The sequence below is a fragment of the Rhipicephalus sanguineus genome, chromosome 4 (genome assembly GCF_013339695.2).
Source record: "Rhipicephalus sanguineus isolate Rsan-2018 chromosome 4, BIME_Rsan_1.4, whole genome shotgun sequence".
Classification (NCBI taxonomy): Eukaryota; Metazoa; Arthropoda; class Arachnida; order Ixodida; family Ixodidae; genus Rhipicephalus; species Rhipicephalus sanguineus.
In genome coordinates, this window is record NC_051179.1 from 132,717,588 (window position 1) to 132,742,891 (window position 25,304).

The 25,304-nt window shown below is 44.4% G+C and overlaps 1 protein-coding gene across 1 annotated transcript; it reads right to left on the reverse strand.

Moving 5' to 3' along the window:
- Window positions 1-357: 357 nt before the first annotated feature.
- Window positions 358-23,951, reverse strand: LOC119390712 (uncharacterized). Its single transcript, XM_037658395.2, has 3 exons — window positions 23,426-23,951; window positions 12,691-12,844; window positions 358-3,708 (listed from the first exon to the last, which is right to left on the reverse strand). The coding sequence occupies exons 1-3, from the start codon at window positions 23,458-23,460 to the stop codon at window positions 3,619-3,621; spliced, it is 279 nt and encodes a 92-aa protein (XP_037514323.1). The 5' UTR covers window positions 23,461-23,951; the 3' UTR covers window positions 358-3,618.
- Window positions 23,952-25,304: the final 1,353 nt, after the last annotated feature.

The following is a 25,304-nucleotide window of genomic DNA, read 5'->3' on the forward strand; positions in this document are numbered from 1 at the left end:
CCAACGGAACGCGATCGTGCAAGTGCTCCGCCTTCGCATTGCCTCATGGTGCCCTTGAGCGGGAAATGGTGTAATTTGTTTACTCGCTCTTCAGGCTGTCTTTAGGGCACCAGTTCATCAACAGGCGGCTCTTCAGGACACAGCGAGTAGCCGTTGCCCATATAACAATAACCAAAATGATTGTAGAGCTGGCCAGCAAATGGTCATATTTTAAATCTAAATACACGGGCGTTTTATGAACCAATGAAAAGACGACCACAGTGGCTGTTTTGTAAGCCCGTGCCCTGCAGCTGAGTAGCGCGGTGCGTTCCCTGCTGAGCTGTCAATGCGGGCAAGTACAAGAAAAGAAACGCAAGATTCAATGAGCTTGAGTCCTTTATTTGCCTATAAAAGTAGAAAACGGCACACACAAAGGCACGTTGCATATTCTTTACAGGACTAATGTTCCTAATATATTGTAAAGCTACAGACTGCAAGGACCCCCACGTTCTGTGCAAAACAGAGAACACAATGGCACAAGTGGCAAAACCAAAATTAACATGCATGGGGACAGCTCTAGTAAAACGATGGCTACCGGAGATTATTCCCCTTCACATAAAATGGAATAGCACATACTAATAATGCGCAAAAAAACAAGGCTCTGTGCGATTAAATTAATTCCAAGGAAAATCGGCCATGCCCATGGTTATATCGTGGCATATTTCAGTGCTTCCAGGCACCATGACCACCACGCGTCCTTTCAGTAAAGCGAGGACCGGCTGCGAATAGCGACTCCCATTCACGCAGGCCTGAGAGGAAGGAGATAAATCTACAAGATTTTTTTTTGCTTAAGGACACAACCAATTGTACATAACCGTTTTGGAGGAACACGTGGACGAACTTGCTAAAGCGCTCGCACGAGCGCGAACCGATTAAAGCTAAATATAAAGGACGGATTACGCCGAACGCCGGGTAATGGGCGGAGAAGACTTCTGATTGTTCGCGAGAGAACCCAATGATCCCTTACAGTGCTTTTTGTTTCTCTGTGGTGCTAAAGCCGACATCAACATTCATCACAATTATGCATTGCTGGAGAGGTCGCACCAGTCACACTAGTGCGCGCACGTATGATATGTTATAAAACAATAAAAAAAATGTCTGCATATTTATTTGCTTACCCCAAGCGGAGGTAACGAACGCAGTCCTTCATATCTCCCCATCGGTTATGTACAGTACACTCTTACTAAGAGAAGTAACTGGCACTAATGCTACAAGAACTGGTTGTGTACGTGATGGACATGCTCATTTCCGAATGAACGCCGTTGGTTGTTCAACCTCACAAATTATAGCATGACCACACCTAGCGTTAGATGAGCAAAAACTACCACTCAATGCAGCAATCTAACGATAAAGAACATGGTGACAACTGGCCGATATTTACACGCAAAGCATGTTATAATAATCGTATTATCAGTAAGAACGTAGGTTCTATGCGAACTATCGCCATGACCTTCGGAAAACCAACGTTGCGCTCTTCGATCCCGGTGCAGAAATTGAACAGGAGTAAAGCACTAGACGCTAGGCTCCGCAAACAAGCATAAACAAAAATTCGCAGGCAATTACGATATTCTGCAATGTGAAATTAGAGCATAGCAAGCGGTGTTTTCCTTTCGCGGTACGTGTGGCAGACAGTTTGACAGAGTAAACAGATAGCTTGTGAGAGATGCGTGTTTCTGTGGCAGTGATGACAGTCTGACTCAGTGGCACCAGTGCCTCCTATCACAACTGATGCTTGGACATCGTTTTCGACGGCTCTAACCTCGTTATTCTGGCGTCGGCGTCTGTTATACGCCTCTGCCTGGGCAGCTCGCAAAGCAGCAGCCGCACACTCAGCACTTCTACCGGTTCCATCGGTCGCTGTTCAGATCTGTCAGAGAGAATTTTGTGATTTCATTAAAAGAACGCTGCGAGTAGCGTGAGTGGCGCGGACAATGTGTCGTGAAGCACATCACATTGATGCATGCTTGCGATTGAACTCACCGGCGAACAACTGCTCTGGCGTCACCGAGTTCGCCACGGGCAGACCTCCGCCCATGCAGTGCTGTTGCCTGAGTCGCTACTCTCCTCCTCCGTTTTCCTCCTCATGCTTCCGCGCTGGCTTTCTCTGCTTCGTCCACTCCCTCTCTTCAATTTCATTCTAATTCATGGTCCGCTGTTCTCCGCTTCCGCTCGCATTCATATTCCCCTGTATCAACAGATCGCTCGCTGTCTCACATCGATGACGTGAAAGGCGCGGATGGGAGATCAGAAGCTGCGCTCTGAAACGTTTTCACACTTTAGAAGTACATTGGTCCCCCTAACCAATCGCTGCGATAGACCGTTGTGACCATCTACTAGCTGGTACCTTGCGTAGACAAGAAGCACGCAGTGTTCGTGGAAAGCACTGTGACAACTGCGATGCAACTTGAATACATCATTGCAACTTGCAATGTCCTGTGTTCTTGCACAAGCCTCCGTACTTCATGTAGCATGAAGGGTAGTGCTACCCGGACATTTACACATTTTAGAGGAAGTGCGAAACACTTCTCAAGAAGTTAGGCCTAATCTTAGTTGTCCCAACTTGAGTGAGCCATTAATCCTGGTATATTTTTTTAGTATGCTCAAGGCATCGGCATTTTTTAAGCGGAGATATTACATACACAATGTATCTTCTCGCTTGCACTATACGTAAATGATCGCGGCGATGCGTTAGCTACTCCCAGCGAATTTCTACGTCGAAGCGTCAATGGACTTGATGTTTATGCAGCATACATATTTGTATGAGGCATTTTGAAAAGACAGCAGAAAAAGGTTGTGTATTCTGTCACTACGTTGCGAGTGGCTGTGCTTCCGCTATCGCTGCCAATCGGTAAATTATGCCGAGGATGAGCACAAATGAGTACAATCACAGCAAAACTTCGGACGTAATGCCCATCTTCATACATGATCGCGAGAATTCTTTCGAAGTGCAGACAGACATTATGCTGCTTGTGTTTATATCTTTCTGAGATTCATTCTTCCTCGGCCACACATGCTTGAAAAAGAAGTTGCTCGTTAGTGTATCTGTGCTCAGGCGCTGTAACCGATATGGTGCAGCGCCGGCACCCCCACGGTGCTCCACTGCGACGCTTAGTTTATTTGATTTGTGCTGGCGGATGACTGCTTGCTATATTATATCTAGGATGGTGGACAGTTCACTCTACAGCACGACAGAGAATGCTACATTTCCGTCAATCAGTTCCAAGCGCTATGGTTCGAATGCTTGCGTCCAAACTGCCCATGTCGAAGCACATTATGCGTTCTGTGCAGCATTGACTCAAGCACTGTACATCTGTGAGCAATTTACCGTAGCCTGCCCCCAGTTCCACGTCACTATAGTATATAAGGCAATATGTAGAACTCTTCCATTTCTTACGATTGATTCACAACCACTGTCACAAGCTTAAATGCCCCCCCCCCTCCCTTTTCGACGTCTTGCCAAGAAAAAGGGAAAGGCGCTGTGTTCCACACCCCTTGCATACAACATCCGTACTTTTTAACAGGATTGTCAGGCGAAGACCGGAAAACAGAGATCTGTGGACGCTTCCGGAATGCTCCCGTTCAGACGTCTGTCTGTCCTCGGTGCATCTTGTACTCCGGAACTGGTGAAGGCGTCTCGGGCTCCTGCACCTTCATGTCTTCCATAGATATCTGTGAAACAAAGACACAAAGATCACATCAATCTATTGACTCCTCCAATATCGTAGTGCACTGTCGTGAATTTGAGACGTGCGTTTTGTCAAAAGTTATCCAGGTATTGTCGTAAGTGTAGGAATACATATGTATTTTTTTAAATATTGCGTTTAAGGAATGTAAAATTAAATGCTCAAGGGCCCAATCGCCGCCGGCAGCTTTTCTGTCAGCGTTACGTCTCGTATACTCTTGTTGGTTCTTCAGTTTGAAAACGTGAATCGCGTCATGATAACCAGTCCTACTACTTACCAGCCATGAATAACACAACGGATCATTCGGGCTTCTGCCTTAGTTTATTTTATGCAGAAATCTAAAATATATTTACAAGGAACTTTCGTGAGAGAATGCAGCGTGTATGTTACGTTACTTTAGCCCCCCAAATGCGTGCTGCTTCGCGACGGGCTTAACCCCACATGCACTGTATTTCACACAGGTAAGCATAATGTTAGATGTTAATCGACTTTATTAGAGCTCTTAAAGATTTATTTTTGCCTTTGATGTTTTTATAAAGTGCTTCATTTGCAGGTTGCGTAGCAGTATAACTAAAAAGAAATCCTGATTTCAATATATCTGCGCGTACGGTACGGCACCTTCCCCAATCCGCGTTGCGTACTATTCAAAGGTGTTAAATGTCGTCATATTAGACAAAAAATATATACATATATATATATATATATATACGCGCAGAGACATGCAGGAGAACGAAAGATCGAGAAACGCACACGCTTCCTCAATCCAAGCACCCTCAATCAACCAAAGTTTCTTGGAGGATACTGAGAAGATTCTTAGTAAAGCTGCATGATAGATCACGACGGGCTGCAGGATCGTACATCGTCTAGATTCCTTTGTAAGTATCCTTAAGCTTACAGTGCAGGCGACAAAAAGAACAACGGAATCTGTACATTTAAACCTGAAAGTGTTAGTCAGCGGCGCCTGTAGGCATCACGGCAAATGCGAAACACTCTTCCTTTGCCAGCTGGCGTCACGTAGCACGTGATCTTGTTACAAGCTGGCAGCTGACCATAATTCCCCACATACTACCTCAAGGCATGATGTCTGCCAGAACCAGATTCTCGCTATCAGTGAACGAAAAGGGGAATTTAAGGGCTCGTTTTCGTTGTTGGACAATGCATTAATGGCACAAAACAGAAAATCAAGCCAAGGAAAGTATAGCGGACGTTATTTGTAGCAATTACGACACAAATGTAAGTGCTACGAGAGGCGCTCACTAACATTCTCTGATTTAAATGCACGGATGTAGCGGTTAAGATGTAAAGGAGAACGACCGCCGCCGTAGCTCGATTGGCAGAGCGTCGGACGCGTCTTTGGAAGGTTGCACGTTCGGTCCCTGCCGACAGCAAGTTGTATTTCCATCCACTTTATTTCTTCACATTTATAATATTACTACTAGAAATAACGTCCTCTATAATTTCCTTGGTTTAATTGTCTGCTGGTTGTCATTAGCTGTGTCTAACAAAAGAAAACGAGTCCCTTAATTCCCCTTTTTGTACATTCATAGCGAGGGTCTCGTGCTGTGTGCACGCTGTATTTGGGACTGAAGAAAGGCTATTTCATATTGAGTTTACACATTTACAGAAGGATTTTAAATCGGTTAAAACAATCATGGAATCAATAAGTATGATGGATTATTGTATCTTTAATTTTCGGATGTGTTTTACAGCCTATCACATGCCTTATTTTGGAAGATAGACAATTATTTTCAGATTATTAACGCTAGATTCAGAGCAGGAGTACGTCGGAGAAGGGTGAAGTGCTGAGTAAGATACAACGGCTTGGTACCTTGATGCTGTAGTTTAGTACTCTTGGCAAGAATACGAGGACTGCAGTTCCAGGAAGCGCGTGCGGATGTGTGTCTCTGTGGCCTCTTTCGTGAACGTCATAAATACTTTTTGAAAATATGTTTGCGGCCAAAGGCACAGCTGAAATGGCTTCACTAGAACGATTGGCAATGTTCCAGAAGCGGGACATTCATATGATCGCACAGCCTCCTGCGATGTGAGATACGCTGTCTCGCCGCAGCCCGGTTTTCTTATAAAGCCGTACACGCGGTGTCGTTCATGATTTTATTAAAGAGATATCAAGAATATGTAATTCGTTCAGAAAGCATATTATGCTCGACTATGCTCTTTGTAGCCGAGTAGGCCATTCATTCGACTCGACGTAAAGGCTCCATGCTGGACTGGTTCAGAAGGCAAGTTCAGGTGGCAAGTGAATGTCCCGGATATCAATAGGATCCAGCGCCTTCAGAACGGTGGGTGCGGCCATCGCCATCTCCCGTACGCGTCCAATCGCGCTGCGCGGATTGTTCTGGTCTGCGCATGATAGCATGGCCCCCCACTGCCCTTCGGTTATTGCTTGGGTGTCTACGGTGTCACGTTTTGTTTGCACATGCCCATACCACACCGAATAGGGTGTCTAAGGTGTCAAAGTACATGGAGATATATGAGCGCTCACTACGAAGATTCTGTGCAGCGGGATGCTCTGAACGTGAGCATTGGATTGCATTTGTTTCTTAATTTCCTAGTTAGGCTGCGATGAGGTAGCTGGTATTTTCTAGGATCTAGACGGTGCTGTTGGCAAATGTCGCTGTACTTTTTAGTAACATCATGCTACCTCCTTTAGGGCATCCTGTGGGTAAGCCGGTGAACAGGAGCTCAGACAAAAGCGTCACCTGCCTCATTTTCAAGAACGGAGTGATGCCCTGGAGTGCGAAACGGCTGCTGTTCGGGTGAGGTGGTCTTCCCTAACTCCAGCATGCGTTGGCGGGAACAATGACACGCCACACCCAACGAGACATGTAAGCGCGGCTTTGAAGCTCATAACATAAACCGTTTCGAGAATATATGCCCCTTCGTGCGTGTCGCCTTTTTAAATGCGAAGCATTTCTCAGCGAACCTTCGGCACTTTGAGCGTTTCTATCTATCTATCTATCTATCTATCTATCTATCTATCTATCTATCTATCTATCTATCTATCTATCTATCTATCTATCTATCTATCTATCTATCTATCTATCTATCTATCTATCTATCTATCTATCTATCTATCTATCTATCTATCTATCTATCTATCTATCTATCTATCTATCTATCTATCTATCTATCTATCTATCTCTATCTATCTATCTATCTATCTATCTATCTATCTATCTATCTAGCCGCCTACGTCTGGGGGCTCTCATGATTGCCTCCTTAACTTAGTGTAGACCAAAACTGGCATGGGAGGGTAAGAGGATTTGACGAATATGACGAATATGTCGGGTCACGACATGAATAACGTGAAAATCCTGTCGCGTACGTCGTCAAACCCTTTCCTCCAGACACGTGTGGCACATACCCGTTTACCACGGGCCGCGGTGCACGGGTATGCGCCACGGGCGGTTGACAGTTTATCTCTACCCAGGAATGGCGAGACCAGACATTAAATGCGAGAGCGTTAAGAAAAACCGACACTGGCAGCGTTGACGCGACGAATCGAAAGGATGAAAATTAGGATCCCAGCAGTAATCGAACCCAAGCATTCTGCGTAGCAATCAGGTATTCTAGCACAGAGCCACACCAGGTCTCTAAACTGGTTTGGAAAAATAGCCTATGCAGGCGTAATGTCGGTGCAACGTCAACAGTGGTTGTGGTGCTTGCTATCTAATTTTACAATAAAGCAATATACTCTACATGATACTCCTACGGTGTGCATACTCCTACGATACAGGCGTTATATCAGATTAACGGTTGTGGTTCCGGTGTTGGCTTCGATTTTATAGCAGCCTAATAAACATTATATTTGTATTCCTATGATTCAGCAAGCTGTATTGTAGCATTGCTCGACGCCGGAGGAATACATTAAGGAAAGTTACGTATGATATTCACATCATCGCACCGTTAAGTGCACTTAGTCCGCCAGAACGACACAGTGTCCTCTTCATTTCTTACGAGGCTGGGCGATGGCCTCGTGCTGACCAAGGATGATGCCAGATTGATTGACAGCCGCTTTGTAGACAAGGCTACCGTAGGTCACACACGCCCAGGTAGTCTACGAATGCGACAAGCGGCATCCACTGATGTTGGTCTACGTAGCACTATCCAGGCCTACCAGCCTTGACGGCCTATACCTCACCAACGCGGAGGAGGACTTCAGATTCCCACATGTCGCCGGCTCTATCGAGATTACATTAAAGTGGAGTTAAGCGAAAATAAATGAAATTTAAAATAAAAAACTATGCCCTGCCTGCACCACTTAAGTATCGCAGGCCAAAATCGATAAATTAGATAAACGAACAAAATGCACTAAAATTTCGATTAAAAAGAGAACATAGAAAATAAATAAATAAAAATTTGATAACACCACATAGCGAAATCACCTCCAAGGGAAATATTCTCTATATTACATACTACGGTTTCTCTTCATCTTGACTTACAAATGTTTATATACAATGGATCTCCGATGAGCTCTTTTTGACTAACAAGTCTTCCATTCTTTTCTTTTCCCCTTGTCTCTCGTGTGTAGGCTTTCCATTCCTCTCTTTGTCCTCTTTTCATCGTGGACAATTTGTCCACGAAATGACCGAGGCATCCACGATTTCCAACAGCTGTACGATACCTCATACTTCAATACACATAGACCCCTTGCCACCGCGATCACGCACTGATCCGATAACAAGTCATGACCAGCTGCTGGTGCTCCCTGATTACGGGGATGAAGACCTTGTTCAAGAACTGTCAAGAACTTTTTCCACACATGCACACGGGTTCGTGAAACGTGGGTGCGTTCTCCATCATAAGGAATAAGTATAAGCACAACACATCAGCTTACCGCTTCTGGTGTTGGTATAATACCCACGTTGCCGTTGGCAGCGTTAACCAACTGTAAACAGCTGGTTATATAACACATATGCGGCTCTTCAACATATATATGTGCGTATAAAATTTATACAAATCGTTAGGGTCATTTTGTAACGTTTCGCTCAGTAAAAAAAATTACGCCACAGTCACCTTCCCGCCGCATGCTTCGCATAACATCGACTCTTATGGTACGTGGGATCTGCCGAATTTTCTTTTTTCTGATGTGTCGCGCGTCTTCATGCTGCAGTCGTGGTGTCCATAAAACTAATGTATCTAGCAGCTGTTCATTTGCCGTTGTAAGAATTTGTACGGCCTTGCATGGACATTCTTTGTCTCTGAACATCTTACAATATGCTTGCAAACCGGTGCATACTACTGCCGTACCACGCAGTCTGACATGGCCATTGTTATTGCTCTTTTTCATTTAATACTCTAAGAGAACCATTCGGCGTTAGATAGGGTGGAATACTAGTGAGTACCTAAATGTCATTATAAGCAGCATGAATGAAAGAGAAAATACAGTAAAATCCGCATGTATCGAACTGGCAAAAATTAGACTCGATATATGCAAAGTTCGATATGAAATTTCAAAAACGAATTACCGTATTTTCGCTACGAATTTGGTGCGCACCGACAATAAATGGACGACCTTATTTTCAGGTCTGCCGGTCCCATGTCGCATTTTTCCCACAGGGAGGGTGCCCTCCGAAGCGACTGTGTACTTCGTTCTGCCTAGCACCAGGCCGGAAGCGGTACACGGCGGCAATAATTATCCGCCTCCCACAGCAGTGGTGAGTGCTCTACTGTTTCACCAAGGCTGTGATGGATTAAGGTGAACACAGAGGCTTTTACAGATCCTTACGGTACCAGCCTTCTAGAAGAGTAACCGTAAAGAAGCGAGCGCCAGGTCGGTGTACTCGGTTACCACATAGGATAAACCGTTGGTTGTCCGGTCGGCAATGGGAATAGAACCCGGTACCTACCTCATTGGAAGCGGGTGCTCAACCATGTAGCTACCGCTGCGGTCTTTATTGTGTAAGCTCCAGCGTATATTGCTTTTTACTTGTGCATAATTATGTGCGTGTAGAACAATGGTGCAATGAAAGCGATTGTATAGATTCCTGGAAACTATTATTTTACATTTGTATACGCATTTGCATATTCTATGGGTATTTTTATTTTAATTTAACTTTAAAGGCAATGTCTACAAGGGTTGCATCTATAGCATCAGGTGGCTAAAGCTTAGAGGATAACAATGAAGGTCAAAAAACAACGAGGGCACCTTGTACTAGAGGTGCAAAGCTGGACTGACATCGGAGTTTGTGGCCTTCCCAGATTTGCAAGGTCTTATTTAGCAATGATCTTAACTAAAAGGTGCTAATTAGCATGATGTTAATTAAATATATTAATTAGTTTGACCTTAATAAGCGAGACCTTCATGAGTAAAGTCTAATTAGAACTGTCCTCAATTAGCATGATTCCAATTAGGTTAGCCTTAATTAGCTACGTCCTCTCCATGTTCCTGACTGTTTCTTTTTCTCCTTTCTCTTCTGTTTATCTTTCTGTGCTTCTCTTTTGTTTTCCTCAGAAGGCATACGGATTGCACGTCATTGCACATCCATCGTGCCATCCTCAATGGGTGTGCTGGCCACAGGCCATATTACCCGCCAAATTACTAGGCGACACAAAAAAAATGTTCTAGAACTGTCCTCATTTCTCCGAAAGCGTCGTCCGGAGCAAGCTTAATCAATGCTATGATGAAGAAGAGGACGAAGAGACCGCGTGCTGGCTGTCATTGAGTTGCACGCGCTAGGCGTAGCTTAGTTTTATAGTCACGCGCACCGGCTGAACGAAAAGTTTAAACAGCTCAACTGCTAAAAAAGGGATAAGTACCTCACAGCATGCAATGGACCGGGAAATGACAAGCGTAGCTTTGAGATATGGGAAGACAGCAAGGTGCGTGAATGAGCAAACAAGGATAGTCGATATTCTAGTCGGCATTAAACGAAAGAAAACGGAACAGGGTTGGTCACGTAATGCGTAAACACAACCGTTGATCAGTTAGAGAAACGCAATGGTTACAAATGACGATAAACGCAAGCGAGGACGGCAGCGAGTGACGAAATTAAGAAGGTTGCTGGCATAAATGGAATCAACTCGCACAATATAGAGCGAATTTGAGACCATTGCGAAGGGCTTTTTTAGGGGTGTGCGAATAGTCAAATTTGACCTCGAATCGAATTCGAATCAAATAGTGCCGAATAATGGCCAAAAATATCGAATATCGAATAGTATATTTACACGAAATGTGTACCACCAGTTACGGAAAGACAACGGAAAAATCAGGGACGCTAAGGCGTGCCGACAGTTTTATTACGCACTTGTTCGGGAGTGGCATTTGTTTCAGCTTTTATGGGCACGCAAGCATGTTGTTAGAATAGCCGCCATTCCAGTCAGCTGCACCACTCCTAACCTCCTAACGACTAACAGAGGGGGGTAGCTAGGTTTTTTCCCCGTGGTAGCACAATACGGCTCATATGACAACGGTAATGTGCTTCATCGCCATAGGTGCTCCGGGCCCAAAAATCTTCGGGAGCCCGTTCACAGCAGCGTTTTAACTGCGTGCCGGAACGTTTCTGAACGTTTCTGAAGTTTCTGAACGAGTGATTCGGTACGACAGTGGCGACTGCCCAGCGTGAACAAAGTTTTACATGCAAAGCCAATGACCGAGGGTTTCGCAAGCCAAAGTTAGGACGTTTTACGGCGCTTGCGGAACACGCGACCGAACTACTCAAGGCGTCCGTGCCTTCCTTTCGGGAAGTAAAGTTTTCAAGGGCTTGACAGTTTTCTCATGTTTTTCTACATGTGGAAATGACATAAGCTCATTTAAGATCAGCATGCGCTCGCTTTTCAACCAAGATGTCGGTGAATGTTCTCACGAAATGCCTACTGTAACGACATTAGCGTTAGTTTTAAGCCACCCCACCCTAACCTAGTTGCACCATTGCCCTTTGTCGCGTTTTAGATATTTGTCCTGTCGAATCATTCGAAACTTCAAATACTAGTCATTCGAATGTCGAATCGAATTATTCGATTAGGTACTATTTGATTCGAATTCGAAACTCGAATATTTGCACACCCCTAGCTTTTTTCACACGGAGCACATACTATTGTCTGATAATAATGACCACACGTGGCAGGTATTTCTTGCAATGCTTTAAGATGGTGTTTTCGAAGAAGGAAAAATCTAGTTTTTTTTTTGACATTGAACAGTGTGGAGCACAGGCAGAATTGATAAAAGGACGATGACACTTATCTAAAACTCACTAATTATTCGTTAAAATAATTTCCTTGTAGTTACATTTCTAACACCGAATTTCAGCCAGTAAGATTGCGATACACATCCACTTTCGATGCAGTATCACAGAAAAATGCACTCTTGTTCCTGCGGCACTTGTAAAAATACACCGTACAAAAGAAGCTATTACGCAACGTATTCGTCGCAAATTTTGGAAACAATATCTGTAAACTGGTGTCACCCTGATAATTTCTTCGATCTGGATGCGTCTTCTTGACTCACCGCTTAAAATTCTGAATCGGCCACGTGTGACGCACGAAAAAAAAGAAAGTTTATTAGAAAGCTAAATAGTGAGTTTTCACTAATCGACCACTAATTCGTGTGGTAGCGGTTTCTGCAGCCTTCCCCCCGCGCTGGGCACCTTGCCACTAGCACATTTGTTTTACAGCGGCGGTGCTTGCGTATAGCACCCGCGTTGCATGTGCGGAGCCGGCAACGTATGTGCCACCATTCAGCGTACGTCTCACCAAAGCGGAAATACTGAGTAAAGTATCGCGTAAGCCTTACCTTTAAAAAAATACAGCAGCTGCAGCTGTTTCACCTTGCGAGAGACACACGGGTGAGGTCTTAATTTGTTGTTGTTGTTGCTGTGTTCTCTCGTAGGCTATGTAAGGTGAACAAATTTTACGTTGTGGACACCACACAACAGCATTCGTTGGAACCGTCACGTGCTGGCATTCAAGCAAACAAACAAAGAAACAAACAAACAAAGAGTGCACGCACCATGACCTCGGCCGAGTTGGACTTTGGCGGAGGCCTGGACCGCTTTTTCCTCCGGAAGCGAGACAGCATGGGGCACGGGTCGTATCCGCCCGGAAGAGGGTACGAGCAGTACATGGCGCAGTAGATTCCCTGAACCACGACCGTCGCAAGCACCCTGTGAGAGCATGAAAGCGAAACTTTAAGCACTGCGCGCACTCGTGAAGTCGGCGCACTTGAAGTATAGCGAAGACCACACATGCTTCAAGAGGACCAGCCGAGAGTTGGCAAGTCGTCATTTTATGTCAAGTAGATGATGATCGCCGTGATGAACCTTTTTTTTTTCGCTTACCTACTGGGGCGGATGGCCCAATGATCCCAAGGCAGTAGTTAAGTGCAAGGGTTGTAAGCTAAGCAAGAATGAGAATTTAAAGAACCAGTAGTATTTCTTCTTCTTCTTCGTACCATATACCTCGATAGTTGCAGCTATATGTCATTACACGAGAGGTTGATATAAAATTACGGGTGACGCTAGTGCACGACAACCTTAGGCTTTCACCATGAAAAGCGTTGAATATTATGTGATGATGACGTCACAACATGCATCTCGCATCCAAACACTTTTATACCACAACATGCCTTTTTCAGCGACACTTGTGTCTCGTCGGTTTTTGTACTACTTCATTCGCCTGCCATGTTTCGCTCAAGGGGCCGAGCACAACACACTTAAGGCTTTCGGTTTAAACGGGCTCATCGGTTTAAGTGTGATTATTTATCGGACAGCCGCCTTCAAGAGTGCTCAATCGGCGTACTATAGAACGTGCGTCATTTGGGATGAATGCACTAACATGGCGACTTTGCTACGTCCACAAACAGTTTAAGACATTGCAGCAGCTCCAGCTTTTTTTTTTGTTTTCCCGTCCGCCGCGGTGGTATAGCGGTTACGGTGCTCGGCTGCTGACCCGAAGGTCGCGGGTTCGATCCCGGCCGCTGCGGTCACATTTCGATGGAGGCGAAATGGTAGAGGCCCGTGTACTTAGACTTAGGTGCACGTTAAAGAACACCAGATGGTCGAAATTTCCGGAGCCCTCCACTACGGCGTCTCTCATAATCATATCGTGGTTTTGGGACGTAAAACCCCTGATATTTTATTATTATAGCTTTTTTAATTCCCCTTTATTTCGAAAGCTTGTCCTAAGTTAAGACGGAACAGGGTGCGATGAGGTACTGAAGGTATGGGTCTCGGTCGTTCACATTCACACGCATTGTTTCGTTTCTTTTTTTTTTTTTTTTTTTGCGGAGGGTTATCGTTGGCTAAAACACTGGCACGTACTATCGCTACGCGTAGGCCTCAACTGAACTCATTAAAGCGTTCATGAGTGTTTACAATAGCAGTAAAAAGTTGATGGCGGAAAGAGTTCGGCTCCTTCAAGGGTCCAGAGCTATCACACGGCCATCGCATTAGGGGCATGTATCCAGACCGCACAGGGCCATGGCACTGGCACCCCTGTTCCTGTAGCGCAAAGAAATCTTCTCATTCCTTTCAGAGGAATGGGAAGGTGACGCAGTCTAAGGTGGCGTTTGACTCACCACAAAGATTGCACCCTATGAAACAGGACGGAAGTGGTATTGGACCTCAGGGGTGGGAAGAGCTTGGCTCTGGATTCGCGAACAGTTCATTTGTTGGGAGTAGGAAAGTCGGGGGTGCGGAGGGCGGTAGTTGTGACGGGAAAGACGTTTGTGTTGGTTGAGTTCAGAGAACGGGTGTTCTCTTTCTCTCACGAGAAATCGCGGCTGTGTGGTCGTCATTCGCCCTCGTAATAAGTCATCGGGCTATGTTATCGGAGACCTGATTTCCGGGATTGCCAGAATGAGCTGGCACCCACACGCGTTCAATATGTCTATCGAAATTCATTTTGAGCATCCTCAATATTTGCGGCGAGGGCAGGTGGATGCGTCGGCGGGCAAACCTAAAATTGGCTTTGTTGGAGTCGCTTACTACGCAAGTGACATTTGTTTGGGCGATTGCTAAGGGTGTAGCAGCTAATTTTACGTCATCCTGTGGTACGCGAGTGGCCGAAAACGTTGATGTGTCAGGGGGGGGGGGAGCGCTACAGGACGGTTTAGACCACACGCGCCATCTACTCAGCGCACACATAAAACGCCCTACTTCTAGTGAAAAGTTTCTAATGTTCACATAGGAGTGTGCGCACGACGCTTAAGATGGAGTTCATTATCGAATTATCTCGATCACCAGCGATAGCGGTAAAATGTACGATCACACAGTGCAAGTTGAGGCGTTTTATCCGCGGATTATCTCGACGACTGACGACCGTGCTTGCCACTGTCGTTGCACTGCGAGAGTTGCTTGCCTATAAAGTGAAGGAAAGAAGGAGACTTTTAAGGGCTCGTTTTTCTTTGCTAGACACAATATTAATGAGAACTAACAGACAATAACGCCAAGAAAACTAGAGGGGGCGCTATCTGTAGAAGTTTAGATATAAATGAGAAGAAAAATAACAGAAATAACACCCCCTGTACTTTCCTTGGCATTATTGTCTGTTAGTTCTCATTAATATTGCCTATAGAGTGAGTGTTACTTTGTTGGGAACAAGTTTGGCTGATGTACTGCTTGCCATTGAGAGCTTTTCGAGCGGTTGCACGGTGAAGCACATTAAATGCTACGTGCACTGCTCCACTGGAGTGGTCTATCAAATTCCGCTCAGCTGTGGCAAGAGTTACATCAGACGAACTGGCCGATGCGATAATTAACGAATGAGGACGCACACCAGCGTTCTGAAGGAAGTTTCAAGTGGACACCTGTCTGCACATGATTGATCTTTGTAAACCGCTATTTTCTGATCATGCGTGTTACCTAGGAAAATGAACAAAACCGCGCGCGAACTGCGAAAGGCCTATCAAATTCAAATAAATGATCATGAATGGGAGAGGAAAATGTCACGCTGTTTGCTGCTAGATAAGATTGTTAAGTATTTGAGGGTGTTGACACGTCTTTCCTTACTGACAGGCCCCTTTGTTTCTGGTTTCTAATGCGTTTGCAAGTGTACATATACGTACACAGTGACAACAAAGAAAAACACCTCAGAATTTACTTACTAATTAATGACACGAAACTAACTAAAGTTCATCAACACAAGTATCATGGACTAACTCTAACGTCTGACCTCAAGTGGAACACACACATTGCCAACATCTCTTTAAAAGCTACCCCTAAGTTCATCTGTAACAGCTCACTAAGGGCTGCTCCCAGTCATATCAAATTCCGAAGTTATGCAAAATTTGTTAGGCCACAACTAGAATGCGTAATACTGTTTGGTTCCTTCACACAATAACTTAAATAACTCAACTAGAAAATCAACATAACTCAACTAGAAATATGATCAGGGAAAAGAGATACGGTTTATTCACAACAAACACAAACGTATTGACTCGCCCACTGAACTAGCATCATCCGGACTAGACAACTGGCCGTCGGAGCAAAACAAGCTCGTTTACAATTTATACATAACCGCTTTAACATAGATTCTTCAATTTACATCACTTTCTCCAGGTCCTGAATATCACGTAATAAACCCAATAAAACTCTAGCTTAATACTTTTGCAACTCTGGCACAATTAGGCATTCATTTTTCCCTACTGCTGTTAGGGAGTGTAACCGCCTTGATTCAACAATAGCGAACATTGAATCATCATCAAGCTTTTGTGACGCGATACAAAATAAGCGCTAACCACGAAAAAAAAATAGAAAAAGTGTCATGCGCATGCAAAATTGTTCTTTTGCTGTTTACATGAATTTTCTTTATGTTGTATTAGGTTGTAGTTCGATTGTTAGGTTGTAAATAGTAATGTTGCATTAGAGACAACTACGATTTAAATGTATGCGATACATCGTTAGGCAGATGAACCGTATCCCATTTTTCTGTATGATACGAAATTGCACTATGAAATGTGCTGTATTTCGTTGCATGCTCACGTTGTATCAGTTAAACCCACCTGCCTTGGTCTCCATGTGAGACTGCAAGTGTTGAAAATAAATTCATAAAACAAAAAAATAAAGGGTCATTCCATGCCAAGTGTCCCAGACGTGGCGCTCGCACACTGCACATTTTGCTGATAAAGTTAGTGCTTTTTTTCCTGTGCCACATAGATTGCTGTGGCAAAACGTTTTTGCACGAAAAAAATTTTGACGATCATGGCGCCCCCTCGAAGTTTGCTTGTATTTGTTAAACTATGCCTAATAGAATAATGTGCATAAAATCTATTTTTGTGTGTTGAGCTTCGAAACCACGCTTGCGCTATCGCACGGGTTCTGTTTAGTTGTGCTATTTGTTAATTCCGAAATTTTGTGTTTCACTACCAGCTACGTATCCTCAAAAACTGCAAAAATCTTCAAATTTCGTGATTTTTTCATGAGCTGTCTGGAATTCTCCCTAACAAATTTTAATAATGGTATGATTTTCAGGAAAGTGTATTTTAGTACAAATATGTTTAGGGGTAAAATAGGCTTCAAATCTTCCCGAAAACAATTGTGAAGTTAGAAAAAATATGCGATTTCTCGCATGTTTGACCGTATTTTTCATACTGATGCGTTCCAAGTAAAACTCCTCGTCATGAGGCGTTTGATAGAAGACTTCATTCTTAAGTAATGAAGAAAGTCTAATGAAATCATTTTTTGTTTTAAGGAAGCAATTAATTTTTGAATTTGGCCCTCCGAACGCGCCCTGCATTTCTTTTTGCTGCCACTTGGCCGCAAAGCACGTGATCGTCCCTGCAGCGACACTCGTCACAGGCAACGGCCCTCTAGCACATTGTACCAACGACGGCGTAGGCTGCTCTCGGCCGTCCATACTTCCCATTGGGCCCGCCAAGCAAGCTCATATTGTAACGCGAATTCATTGTCGCCCTGACATCAACGCGACAAGACTTTCGACCACTCACCAGCCACTGACATACATCTTGCATCTTGCCGCTGCCTGAGACGAGTGCCAGCTGCACGTGCTTTGCGGCAAAGTGGCAACAAAAAGAAATGCAGGGCGCGTTCGGACGGCCAAATTAAAAAATTATGTTCTTCCTTAATACAAAAAATTTCTTCCTTAAAAAAAAAAAAAGATTTTTACTTGGACCGCATCAGTATGAAAAATGCGGTGAAACATGCAACAAATCGCATATTGTCTCTAATTGCACAATTTTTTCCGGGAGAATTTGAAGTCTATTTTACCCCTAAACATTTTTGTACTAAAATGCACTTTCCTGAAAATCATACTATTATTAGGATTGGTTAGGGAGAGTTCCAGATAGCTCGTGAAAAAATCACGAACTTTGAAGATTTTTGTAGTTTTTGAAGATACGTGGCTGGTGGTGAAAAAAAAATTCTGAATTAATGAATAGGACAACTAAACAAAACCTCTGCGATAGCGCAAGCGTGGTTTCGAAGCTCAACACGCAAAAACAGATTTTATACACATCTTTCTATTAGACACAGTTTAACAAATACAAGCGAACTTTGAGCGGGCGCCATGTGGCACAGGAAAAAGGCACAAATTTTATCAGCGAAATCTGCGATGTGCGAGCGCCACGCCTTGGACACTTGGCATGGAATCACCCAATAGGAGGCCTTCTTTCTCAATAAACAGTCGTGAGTGTAGAGTCTCGCTTTCTTTCCTCTCCTTATGTTTTCTTTCACTTGCGAGTTTTGCGCTTCAACAGTGTGTGCTAAAAGAGGAGATAACAAGACATCACAAACGCCGACTATCAACTGGAAGGGTGCATTGCAGCTGAAAAGGGATGCGACGATAGGAATTTCATTTTTTTTTTTTATGATGGATGCCCCGGCTCATATCTCTGTCGTTCAAGACCCTGATGAGACCACTTCGTTTTAGACTCTATCCCTAAATGCTCTCGATGTGCGCCTTGTAATTTGGGTTGGATGGGATTGTGTGGCATTGAATGGTTCTCCACCGAATTATTAATTATGTGTCGATGGCCTGAAAATATTTAGACCAATCTAAAAAGACAGGGCGTGCAAACAATGACACAAGAAAGTCAGGACACCACAAACGCCGGCGTTTGTGGTGTCCTGACTTCTTTCTTGTGTCCGTGTTTGCACGCCCTGTCTTTTTAGAATGAATACTTACCAACTAGCTCAGCTCTCTGTTATTCTATTTAGACCAATGTTTAATTTAGCATCGTGTTACAAAGGTGACTTTATTGAACTTGCGTAGCGAAATACTACTCGATAATCCCCTTCAAGGGTCGCTTAGGAATAAATGTTCACCGCGAAAAACGGTAATCAGTAATCACCAAACAAGTGTGCGTTTATTTATGCATTTTTCGTGTCAACAGTAACATTGATATGAATCAGGAAGGGTTTTTGCAATTGGGACATATATGTTTTGAACGATTTTGGTGGACACGTATGTAGAAGTGTACTTGGTTAACCTAGCTCCTGGTAAAGAGCACCTCGAGAAAGAATAAGGTTCCACCGCATATGGCTCCAAAAAGAGCTACTCAAGCATGGAATTGCAAATGGGCTGTGCGGAATCCCGCGAGGTGGCGGAGAGTTTAAGCAAGGGAAGTTGCAGCCGCCAGTTGGTAGCACGAAGCCACAAGAAGATTTCTTTCTGGGAAATCTGTATGGGTTTCGTTGTGAATTTGCGCTGTGCTACAAATGGATGGCAGTCAGTTTCCCTTTCTCAGACATGGAATGTGGTTTTCCAATGGTAGAATCCATGTTCTGACAGCCTAAACGGACGCTACTGTCGTTTACGGAAAAAAAAAACTAAACAATGTCAATCAAATTTCCCCAATAAAAGGATTCCTGTCACGTTCCACTAAAGTCATCGTTGCGACTGTCGTTTTAGTAGTAATATAACAAGCACAGCTGCAGCGGCATCAGTCGCCGCATCCACCATCTGTTTGCCTTGATCTTCTAAAGCTCAGTACTCTGCGTGAAGTTCACACCGTAACAATGATCGCCCTTTCACGTCTCTGAAATGATCTCTCTGATCACTTCAATGGTAGCTTTCATTCGCTGCGGCTGTCCTCTCACGGTTTGGTTCGAGACTTCACAGACATTGGAGTTAGACGTCAGCAGAATGCTAATGAACCAACAGAGATAACACTAATTGTCTTGAGATTAGCCCTGAAGGCGCACGAATGGAACGTTCACCTCCTGTAGGCAGAAACCCCTTTAAATTTGTTGGCTTGAGCGCAGGTTCACTTGTAGTAAAGCTGGATAAGGCCGTAGAAAGGTACTACTGTTTGAAAAGGCACATTGCGATGTTACGTAAGACCCTCCGGTGACGCTGATAGAAGTGTGATTTCTTCTTTATCTTTACCTACTTGATTATAATGTAAATTACAGCGCAAGAAGCTTAAGACGACCTTTGCAAGTTAACGTATACGCTCTCTAGAAACTGCAGAGAGTTCTGCTACTCGTTCAAATGTTCATTGTTCTACGAAGCATGAAAAGATTGAAAAATGAGATTTGGCTGTGATGTAGAGGTACTGAAGCCATGATTACACATGTAGTGTCTTTTTTTTTTCTTTTTCGCCCATGTAGTGAGCTCGACTACGCTCTCGCTAGTAATCTGATGGATGTGTGGGAGAACACTTGCGGTATCAGCGATGACTGGTGTGCACCGCGTTCAGAGATGTGCCGAGCAGCATGCGAGTACGCATTCCCTTCTAGTGAGCGTTTACATTCACGGAACATTTTTATTGAAGCAACGACCCGTTTGACCAATGTAGGTGTGCCCGCAAGAAAAGGGAAGCTCTGATACACAACTCATAATCAGCAAGGCACTCTGCAGCGCTACTCCCTGATCGCGTGTCCTCGGTCTTTTCACTGTCCCGTCAAGAAGTAAAAATTTGTGTGCAGTCTGTCCGTCATAAAGTGGAGGGTTTAGAAATATTTCAACAATTAGCGTAGGAGGGCTTATCGTTGCCAGCAGTCTTGTTTAACGAATATTTCACGAGAGTGCACTGGAATCACTTTGCTGCTTCCGTAGTTCTAATAGCAGAAAATAACGTCTGAGGTGCTGATTGCTGAACACTCCTCTTTCCATCATCATCAGTCCTGTAGAGCCATTGAAGTAGATACGGCCGTCGCCATCTTAAACACAACACTACAGCACAAGCAATACGCACCGACTAATAGCTTTTTCCCTACGCGTTCTCCTTCATCTATTAGCAGCTTGATATCGAGTGCTTGATCCAATAGCAGACGGATTCGCAATGCTAACCTTCATGGATCATTCGTTGGGAGTTAAAAGGCTATACCAATTTTACCTCCTATGCCAAAACACAACATTCATCACTTTCGCATAAATGTTCTGCTAAGTCAACAAAAACGTCGTATGTAGTGTTATTGAACTGCGTGCGCCTGTGCAATGCCTCACTGATGTGCATGTACATGCGATCCACGGTCTTTCATTTCTAAATAAATGTACTTGAGCTGGTATAGCGCCTTACGAGGAAATAAGAAACGGCCGAGGAGACCAACACAAGAGGAGAGAGCGCTCTGTCCTCTTGTGTCGGTCTGCTGGGCCGTTTCTTCTTTCGCCGTAAGGCGCTATACCAGCTCAAGTACGACGAACCAACTCGCCCAATCTTCAACACTTGTAAATAAATGTGCTTTGAACGTGCAGCAAAAAAACATCAAGCCAGTAAGACTCGCACCTGGTGGTCGGAGAACTATATCGTGCGATAAAGTTCAGAGAAAATTTATTAAGCGATAGAACTCATTACTGGAATACTTCGAGCAAGGTCGAAGCACAGACGTGATATGGTTAATTATACACGGCTGTTTGATCACACTCATGTATGCGCACTCATGAATGCGCCTCTCTTCAAAAACGTAGACTATTAGCACTGTTATCACATTTCCACACATTTTAACCTAGTGAAACCCGGTTCCGTCAAATTCACATTAAAGCAACTCATAATAATTCCCAGCGTTTTGATCACACATGCAAAGCACAGCCTTTGTTTACACGCACATATACGTATCAATGTTCACCATTACTTCTATTCTAGCCTTACATCACTGGAACGCACTACCGAGGGACAGAGGTTCGATCATTGATCGTGACGTTTTTGTTAGTGACTTGAACATATATGCGCGTATGGGCGTGCATGTATGTATACATGTATTTTTTTCAGTTTTTTTCCAGTCTACATTTTGATTTTTTTGCATCTCACATTTTCAATGTACTTTTTTTTTTCATTTTTCTCTTTCTCTCTCTTCCATCCTTGATTTCGTCACCTTCTTTTACTTTTCTTAACTTTTTCATTTGTATGTTACCAGTGCTTTTCTTTCCAAGTTTATATAGCTGTCTGAAACCCCCCTATGTAATGCTCGAATGGGCCTTCAGGAATTATGAATAAAACCGGAAATTTTGTGCGATTTCTGTGCTGAGATTTCGTATGATTGGCTGCATCGACTCGCCAATTTCCTATCTATGTCGCGTACACACATTGTTCTAGGATGCCGTGAGCATTGGACATAATTGCGCACGCGTTTAATTTTGCCCGTTGAGAAACATAATTAACAGGTGTCCTCGTAAGTTTCTTTCTGCACTGCATTCAGCGAGTGTGTTGTTTGTCTACAATACCTACTCCTCGCGAGACGATATTTCGTCCAACCTTTGGCTAGAAAGCAGGATTGTTTAAACTTCCATTCATATACATGTAACCTACTTCTGCATATGCACCTCCTGTATTCATCACCTCCTTATTGATATGAAAAACCGATTATCATTCCAAGTAAGCATATATAAAAGATCCGTGTCACTCAAGCTACCCCACTACTGCCATCAAACATTTCAAACTAAGGCACTATTTAAAATCAACTTATTCACGCATGCGCCTGAGTGCAGCTGGATCTCATCTGGCAAACCCATGCAACAAATCAGTACATCGCCAACGGCACACGTACACGAAAAAATCGGCGACGCTTATCTTTTTCTTCTTTCCTTTTTTTTACGATGCGGAATGATGCCTAGTAGGCAGGAATTTCTAATACTCCTTGCATGCCCGGTTACACAACTTGGGTGCGCAACCCGGACCACTGCCCCAATCAGTCCAGGTGCCCATTAAATCCTCATGATGAAAAAAACGACCATTTCCATGGCACTCTGAACGTGAACGTGCCCAAATTACCGCGCATCCGCGTAATTTTATGTGCTTCACTTCATAGCCGATTTCAAACGGCTCCGCTGCTGTTTTGTCATTATAAGCTTGACCCTTTTGTGTTAGTTCTATTAGGAAACCCGTGCTCAAACACTATTCTTATGCGGTCGCTAAAAACCTCTTCATATAAATAAACAAATATAAACGTCAGTCTACGCATGTATGAAGCTGTGTGGATGCTTTCAGCGGAGCGTTTCACAAAGCGCTCCTCGGTGTCCGAATATCCGTTGCCATGGCGGTTGTACCTGCGATGCATACACCTACTTCAAAAATCGCGGGCTTACCAAGCATTCGCGCAGCTCAACGATTTTCCAATATAAGGGGAATTCGCACCCGCTTAGCGTTCACGTCTGCCTTAAGTTCGTTAACGCAATATCTGCAGAGTTGTAAGCTGCGATGACATCATGTCTGGAATGGGGCGTTGGCCGCGCTTGCTACTTTCCTAGACGTTGCAATGTAAAAAAAAAAACGAATAAAAGAAAACGTGCCCGCGGAGGAACACGGCTTCTGTTGGTACGAATGAGCGTGTACCATAAGGCGTACTCACAGAAGGCACACTAGACAGAACACGTAGAGCTCCATGGTGGCGACGCAACGGACTTTCAAAGGCAACCAGCGGATACCGGTCCGATGACGCAGCGGCGTTAGCTGGCTGTATCGAATTCACCAGCCGCCGCGGGTCGTCCAGGTGTCCTGCACCACGTGCGTGGGCCCGCTTGCGCGTCTACCGAAAGGCACCGGCGGCAGTGATCGTCGTGCAAATGCCGATCTTTAGTATCACACGGACAGACCCCGTCGGCTTCGGAGCACTTCAACACCAACTGCAAACGTAGCACGCATTCACACGCCCCGAACACAGGCGCCACGCACAGCACTGAGGAAACAACAGCACAACGCAAAGAACGACGCTAGCTGCGGACAAGTCGATCGCACAAAACTCGGCGAAAGTGGCGGTAAACGACGCGGCGCGCCTCTAAAACGACGGCGCCATTTTACATCGCGACGGCACCGCGCCACCTGTTTCTGGTTTGGCCGCTTCGCTTGTTTCGTTTTTCTTTGCCGCGCACCGCGGAGTTCATTTGCTTGTGTTTCTCCTTTCTCTGCCGCCGCCGCCGCAGCCGCTTGTTTGTTTGTGACGAGGCGTGGCACCGGCGTGTTTTGCTGCAGGTGGCGTCGGCGGCGCGCGTTTCCGGTAGCAGACGACGCGCATAATGAGGCAGATTTGTTCATTGATTTTTTTTTTTTTTCAAAACCCGTATCGCTTTGTTTCGCACGCTTCCAACCACCTCGCGCTTTCAAAAAGAAGCAAGTGTTCTTGAAATCCTTGTTGAAGTAATAACACAATATTAAGGTAGCTTCGCATGGTGCCAAGCCTGAAGTAAGTGCGGAGCTATGCAGCCTCCCTTGTTTCTTTTCATTTTCCTCTTCATCTTCTCTTTCTCTCTCGTTCCCTCTGTTTTCTCTATCTCTCTTTTGTCTCAGTTCATTTCTGTTGATGTATTTCTTTGTCTATTCCTCTTCCCCCCTCTTCTCTCTATTTGTCGCCTCCTCTTTGTTTATATATCTTCCTCTCTCTTTCTATATTTCTTTCTCGTTCTTTAATTCTCTATCTTTCTCACGTTCTTTCTCTTTCCGTCTTGCTCTCTCTTTTTTCGATCTCTTTCTTGTGTCTGTTTCTTTCGAATCCTTCTCTCTCTCTGTCTATTCGTTCTCTGTCTTTACATCTTTTTCTTTTTCTTCCCTTTCCTCCTCTCTATATCTCTTTTTCTCTTCCTTTCTCTCTCTATCTACTCGATCCCTCGCACATCACAGTTATTGCATCCCACGCCGGACAAATAGGCGAAGCAGAAGAACAAGAAGAGGACGATGAGAGCGCGTCTCGTGTCATGATGATGATAGTTTTCTCTTCGCTCTGCACGGACTAACGTTCGGATTAAACAGCTTTGTTTTTTAGAAATCCACCCTACATAGAGTGCACCCGCGAGGGCTGTGGTAGGACCGCGCAGGAAAGCGGTTCAAATATTGTTGACCACTGGGTCATTACGTGCCAAGCGTCCCAGGCACTGCGCTCGACCCTCTCAGATGCTCTTCTAAAAAACTGTGGGCAATCATTTTAGTGCGCCGTTCGCCCTCATAATGTATTTTTGCGAGAAAAAAAATTCTTCACGGTGATTTGGATATTAACGTGGCGGGCGAAACCTAGGCTGGCAAAAAAGTATCAAAAATACAATTCTCCCCGGAGCGCCCGAAGTCTCCGCTGGTTGTTAGAAAAGGAATGACGCTTTCTCATTTCCTTCATTGGCATCCGCTACTTTGTCTCACCATATACGTTGTGGTGAAGCAATACGACGCTTCTGCGCCGATTTCGACATATCTTTCTTTAGGTGTTACAAAGCTTACAAACACAATTTCACTGTACCACACGG

Bases quoted from the DNA above. Each gene is read 5' to 3' on its own strand.
- LOC119390712 (XM_037658395.2), bottom strand. From the start codon at position 23,460: ATGGAGCTCTACGTGTTCTGTCTAGTGTGCCTTCT. The intron at 12,845-23,425 runs GTGAGTACGCCT...ATGCTCTCACAG, and splicing joins TTCTGTCTAGTGTGCCTTCT to GGTGCTTGCGACGGTCGTGG. The intron at 3,709-12,690 runs GTGCGTGCACTC...TTTGTTTCACAG, and splicing joins CCAACTCGGCCGAGGTCATG to ATATCTATGGAAGACATGAA.